This window comes from Colobus angolensis, unplaced genomic scaffold, assembly GCF_000951035.1.
Source record: "Colobus angolensis palliatus isolate OR3802 unplaced genomic scaffold, Cang.pa_1.0 Scaffold153, whole genome shotgun sequence".
Classification (NCBI taxonomy): Eukaryota; Metazoa; Chordata; class Mammalia; order Primates; family Cercopithecidae; genus Colobus; species Colobus angolensis.
In genome coordinates this window covers 1,946,070-1,953,049 of record NW_012114633.1, presented here as the reverse complement: position 1 = coordinate 1,953,049, position 6,980 = coordinate 1,946,070, and the positions used below count along the sequence as shown (strand labels likewise).

Here is a 6,980-nt window from a genome sequence, read left to right as displayed (position 1 = left end):
AAAAAAAAAAATCAGCCAGTCAGGCATGGTGGCATGCACCTGTAGTCCCAGCTTCTCAGGAGGCTGAGGTGAGAGAATCATCTGATCCTGGGAAGATCAAGGCTGCCCTGAGCCATGATTGCTCCAGTGAACTCCAGCCTGGGAGGCAGATCAAGACCCTGTCTCAAAAACAAAACAAAAGAGTCAAAAATGTTTTTAAAATTGTAAAGTTTATAAGCAGAAAGTTACATTAAGCAAAGGTTAATTTATTACTGAAGAAAGAAAAAATTACTCATAAAGTATACAGTAATGTAATATCCTAGGCCTTCACATTCACTAACAACTCACTCACTGACTCATCCAGAGCTACTTCCAGGCCTGCAAGCCCCATTCATGGTAAGGGCCCTAGACAAGAACACTATTTTTTATCTTTTATACTATATTCTTACTGTACCTTTTCTATGTTTACTAAGTTTACATATACAAATACCATTGTGTTACAGTTACCAACAGTTACCTACAGTACAATAACACGCTGTAGCATCTAGGTTTGGGTAAGTGCACTCACTCTATGATGTTTGCACAATGACAAAATCACCTCGTGATGCATTTCTCAGAACGTATCCCTTTTATTAGATGATGCATGACTATATTTCTAAACTTAAGTTCCCAAATAGAGTAAAAACTAAAGTGAATTTGTTTCATTAAACATTTCAAATATATGTGTGTGTATATACATATATGTATACACGTGCATACAATAGATACACATATATCATTTAAGTTATACAATTGGTTTTCTGAATATTTGAAATCCAAACAACTAATCTATGTTCCTTTTACCTTGAAATTCTAACTGGTATGAATGCCGTGAAATAATATATTCCATGCTATTGTTTGTTGGAGGATGATTTTCTCTTTTCTATGAGGTGAAGATAAATAATGGTGCTTACCTCCTAGGATTGTCCTAAAGCCTGATCTAATAACATAGTAAATGGCCAAGAACAGTGTGGTATGTAGCAAATCCTCAGTATATCTTTTCTATTGTTATTTCTAGTGTGAATCTTTTTTTTTTTTGAGACATTGTCTCGCTCTGTCACCCAGACTGGAGTGCAGTGGCCAGATACCGACTCACTGCAACCTTTGCCTCCTGGGTTCAAGGGATTCTCCTGCCTCAGTCCCCTGAGTAGTTGAGGTTACAGGCGTGCACCACCATGCCCTGCTAATTTTTTGTATTTTTAGTAGAGATGGGGTTTCACCATGTCAGCTTCCCAAAGTGCTGAGATTACTGTCATGAGCCACCGTGCCTGGCCTCTAGTGTGAATCTTAATCATGAATTATAGACATGGAAACAGTTAATGTATGCCAAGATTATTGGGGAAATAAGTTCCTATACACTTATTACACTTACAAGTGGTCTTTTTTATTTATTTTGAGACAGTCTCCCATTGTCACCCAGGTCAGAGTGCAGTGGTGTGATTCTGGCTCAATGCAGCCTCCTCCGCCTCCCAGCTGCAAACGATTCCCCTGCCTCAGCTTCCCAAGTAGCTGGAATTACAGGCACGCACCACCATGCCTGGCTAATTTTTGTATTTTTAGTAAAGACATGGGTTTGCCAAGTTGGCCAGGCTGGTCTCGAACTCCTGGCCTCAAGTTGCCTGCCTGCCTTGGCCTCCCAAAGTGCTGGGATTACAGGCATGAGCCACTGTGCTCGGCCACAAGTGGTCTTTGAAAATAAAAATGTAAAAATGTTTGATTTTTTTAAATGTATGAATTTTCAATAAACCTGAAAGATTCTTTTTAGAGACACATACATATAAGTATATATGCCAGAGATATATCTCAGATAGTTGAATCTGGAACTATAGCTGTCCTTTCCTCATTGCTTTCAAGTTGAAAAGAAAGAACCCATTTAAAAGATCAGAAGCACTATTCTTATAAAACAATTGATGAATTAGAAGCACATTTGCCTTGTTTCACTCTAGCAGATAATGTTTGCAAAATGTGGCCTCTTTAGACCTTGACACTGAAACTAATGTTTACAGAGTAGAGCTGTGGATCCTCACATTGCTGGGCGATGTCAGTAAGTGGTCAGTGGTTGTTAGGTTGACTCACTTTAATAATGTGCCATTGACTGAGAAAACCATCCCTGAGAATATGGAAAATGTCATAATGCTATGCTAATGATGATGGTGGAGAGAAGAGATGACTGGTTTTGCCACTGGAAGACCTGGTTTCTGGCCCAGTGATGCAGCTCTCCTGTCCCCCAGTGACGCTGTCCCCAGTTCAAGGATCTCATCATATACAGTTGGGGTCCTTCAAAGCACTAGCACAGGGACGGTGTGAAGAACACTCTGTGGATGCTCAGTTGTACACCTAAAGTCGTCTCTTATCCCAGCAGTGGCCCACATGATACACTGAGGGAAAAATACACTCATGGATTTTTTAATCCATTAATTAATTTCTAAACTAATGGATATTCTAAATGTTTATAATTTGTATATAAATATTTTAATATTTATTTTAATATAAATATTTTAATATTTATTTTAATATAAATATTTTAATATTTATTTTAATATAAATATTTTAATATAGATCAAACACATGATTTTATCCATATTCTGTAGGTCACTATTATTTTGAAATACATTTAAGCTAGCAATAGCTATTAGCATACTATGCAGATATGACAAAAACTATGTAGGACATATGTGAGTAACTGGTGTTTAGAAGCCATAGACTAGAGGGTTGCCAGGCCTCTTCCTTTTGTGAAATTCTTTACCTCATTTTCTCAATTTGTTGATTTTTTTTTTTTTTTTTTTTTTTGAGACGGAGTTTCGCTCTGTCGCCCAGGCTGGAGTGCAGTGGCACGATCTCGGCTCAATGCAAGATCCACCTCCCGGGTTCACGCCATTCTCCTGCCTCAGCCTCCCGAGTGGCTGGGACTACAGGCGCCCGCCACCACGCCCAGCTAATTTTTGTATTTTTATTAGAAATGGGGTTTCACCATGTTAGCCAGGATGGTTTCAGTCTCCTGACCTCGTGATCCACCCGCGTCGGCCTCCCAAAGTGCTGGGATTACAGGCGTGAGCCACTGTGCCCAGCCAATTTGTTGATAATAGGAGCCCCCTCCCATATTTTTGCCGTGGAAAAATGGAAATATAACATGCTGGTCTTTCCATTTGAAACACAGAAATAATTCTTAGCCTTTCTATCTTACTAGAATATGATGAGTTAATGAACTTCAGTTTTCTTAGGGCTAAATGAGGACTACTGGAGGTAAATTGCATTGATACAATTCTGTGTAAGAAGTGCTCATGGGAAGAAGTGATACAGGTTGATGCTCCCTTATTCAAAATGCTTGGGACAAGAAGTGTTTCCAGTTTCTGGTTTTGGAATGCAGTCATGTGTTCAACATGGGGATATGTACTAAGAAGTGCGTCACTAAGTGATTTTGTGCAAACGTCAGAGTGTGTACTTACACAAACATAGATGGTATAGCCTATTACACACCTAGGCTATATATTATAGTATAGCCAACTGCTCATAGCTTGTTACTGTACTGAATACTGTAGGCAATTATAACACAATGGTAAATAGTTGTCTATCTGGACAGAAAAAGTACAATAAAACTACAGTATAAAAAACAAAAAATGGTACGACTGTATAGGCCAGCTCCATCATAATCTTATGGGACCCCCATCGTATATGACTGACAGTGAATTAGGTATGTTTACATCAGTCACCACAAACGTGAGTAGTGTATTGCCTTACATTAGGAGAGCTATGACGTCGCTAAGCCATGGGAATTTTTCCGTTCTTTTTTTTTTTTTGAGACGGAGTCTCGCTCTGTCGCCCAGGCTGGAGTTCAGTGGCGCGATCTCAGCTCACTACAAGCTCCGCCTCCCGGGTTCCCGCCATTCTCCTGCCTCAGCCTCCCGAGTAGCTGGGACTGCAGGCGCCCGCCACCTCGCCCGGCTAATTTTTTGTATTAGTAGAGACGGGGTTTCACCATGTTAGCCAGGATGGTCTCGATCTCCTGACCTCGTGATCCGCCCGTCTCGGCCTCCCAAAGTGCTGGGATTACAGGCTTGAGCCACCGCGCCCGGCCAATTTTTCCGTTCTTACAGGACCACCATCATATATGTGGTTCATTGTTCACTGAAACGTTGTTAGGTAGCACATAGACTGTATTTGCATTATACTTAACGTTTCAGTCTTAATCTGAAAATCTAAAATCTGAAATGTTCCAACAAGCATTTCCTTTGAGCATCATATCAGTGTTTTAAAAATTTCAGAGTTTGGAGCATTTCAGATTTTTGGATTAGGTTAGGGATGTACAGCCTGTACTCTCCAAGATCAGTATCCATTAAAATACAAAAGCAAGTGTTAACTGTAATCATGAGCTGTTTTGTGTATACATTAATTTGTTTTATTCTTTTCTCCTAGGTTCCTGGTACAGTTCAGACAAGACAAAGTATGTGTGAAGTTTATTCAGGGAAACCAGAAAAATGGGAGTGTCCCAACATGTAAACGAAAAAACAACCGTCTCCTTGAAGTTGCTGTCCCTTAACTGGCGCCTCCTCTCTACTTTCATGGACTTGTTTCTTTGTAATAGTGCAATTTGGTTTTGTTTTATTTGGGGTTCATTGTATGTTTGGGAATCACCAAAGGCTTTTAGAGTTCTTTGGCAAAATAAAAAGATTTGACTAATCAATTTTTATTATCGGAATAGTTTTAACCTTTCAAATACATGTTCTGTCCTGGAGCAGGATTGTAGAAACTAACAGTGTCTATTTTCATGTCTGATGTGTTCTTCGTTTAGTCATCATGTTAAATCTGTGTACCCTAAATCAGCATATTACTCATAAATCATTAATTCATATAAGTATAGGAAATGGTCTTAAAAGATACTGCATTCATTCATCAAATATTTATTCCATGCCTACTCTATGCTAGGCCCTGTGCTAGATGGTATGAAAACTTATTAGGAATCTTTTTGTTTTTGAGACCATTGCATTCTGGCTGATTTGTGCTGGTTTAACGACATCTAAGAAGGTTTAGAAATGTTGAGACCAAAACAATAACTGTTAATGATGGACAGCATTATTAGGAACCCTGTAGTATGATATTTAACAATATAGGCTTCAAGAAGGGCTGGTCCTAAGAGGGAGCAGAGATGAACAACAGGGTTAAATCCCTCTACATGTGGTTTCTGTTTGGAAAAAAGAAAACTAACATTTGAACAGACTTTTAATTTGTTTAAACCTCTGGTAATTACTTGTAACAGTAGAAAATAGAAGTCATTCTTATTTTAGAAAAAGTGACAGAAGCAGTCCAGTAAGATTATATGTTTCTGTTTCTGGTAAATGTCATATATGATCCTCGAAATGATAATATCCCCAGAATATTGTTTTCACCCAAATTTGAGTAGATATTTTAAACACCTAACAAAGCAAAGGGCTAAAAGCCATTCGGATAGCAGTAAACATTCTGTATGATGTGCAATAAAACATCCAAGATCTTTTTTGAAAGTTTTATTTATAATACACATTTTTGTATGAGTAAGGTGATTGGTACAGGGTGCCTATTTTAGTCATGGATCAAAATTAAATTTATGTAATTTGCAGGGCTTTCTTTCTATTCCTTCAAATTTATAAGGGTTCATTTTGGAAACTACATTTTAAACTTTAGAATCAAATTGTTTCTTATTTGGGAGGATAATGTATATACATTGGTATTATGTTAATAAAATTGTTCTAATTTGGTGCCATTTGCTGAATCACAACTGTATTTTTGTATCTCAAGCTATTTTCGTATGTTGTGTGTCAATGTATCGTCTCTCAGAAAGGCTTTACAATCCAAACATTATATGTTCTCTGTGTAACTGAATTTCACTTATCTTTTATAAACCAGAAACATTAATTGCAAATATTTTCTGGGGATTTTCTCTCAACTTTTGTATTTTTAAAAATTGCTCACACAAAGAAATTCTCAGAAGTCTTTGTGTTTATTGGTGCAGGTAGAGGATGTAATTACTTAGATTCTTCTTGATGTGTGCCTAAAGTGGTAGATTAGTAGTTCCTGATACTGGCGAGTAGAAATTTGGAAATGAGAGGGTGTGTTGTTTTAAATAATATGCAATGTGTTCACATTGCTCAGCATAAAAGTAAGTGTTAAAAGATATACATTACAAATTCTCCATCCTGTCAACCACCTGTCTGCTTAGTTCCCACCCTCCCTGAAACATTAACCATTGTTGTTAGTTGTTTTTGTATTACTTTGTCCATATGTTTGCAAGAGGAAGTCAAAATAGATTCTTACGTTCTTCTGCGTTAGACAAAAGCTAGTATATTATATTGTAGCCATTGTTCTTAATCTTGCCTTTTTCACCTAGCAAAATATCATGAAGAGCTGCTCATTCTTCTGTTGTATGGATGTGCTGTGGTGGATTTACCTGGTCTCCTACTCATTATCATGGGGTTGCTTCCTAAATGGAACTTGAGGATGAAAGACTAGGATGGAAAGGAGAAATATCCCATGGGTCTACTTGTTAGATTGTTCCAAATACCTTATTTGCAGATTATTCAATCAGTCTTGTCACTGAAGTATTCAATAATTTTTGGTCATGGAACCCATTCTGCATGGGTTGTGATTTGACGTGTTGGGAAAGATTTGCTGAACTGCAGCCAGAAAGCTTCCTTATGTACCAAGGTGAAAGCCCTTCACATTCCCCATTGGGAAGAGCAATAATAACTTGAGCACACTACAAACGAGAGTGCCACTGCGGCCCAGGTAACCTACCATAGAGCAGTGTTTCCCAAAATGGCACTGCGCGTCAGTCTGGGTCAACACCACAAGGGAAGTTTTTTGTTTTTTGGTTTTTTTTGAGACAAGAATCTTGCTGCGACACCCAGGCTGGATTACAGTGGCATGTTCTTGACTCACTGCTACCTCCACTTCTTGGGTTCAAGCGATTTCCCTACCTCAGCCTCCTG

General features: G+C 38.3%; 1 protein-coding gene across 4 annotated transcripts in view; it reads left to right on the top strand.

Moving 5' to 3' along the window:
- The window catches only part of MYO1B (myosin IB), a 184,379-nt gene extending 178,397 nt beyond the window's left edge, over window positions 1–5,982 (top strand). For all 4 annotated transcript variants that reach the window (XM_011936421.1, XM_011936423.1, XM_011936424.1 and 1 more), the window contains one exon: window positions 4,432–5,982. In XM_011936421.1, coding sequence (XP_011791811.1) covers window positions 4,432–4,555 — 124 coding nt within the window. In that variant the 3' untranslated portion in view covers window positions 4,556–5,982. The remainder of the gene's footprint in view (window positions 1–4,431) is intronic.
- The last annotated feature ends 998 nt before the right edge of the window (window positions 5,983–6,980 follow it).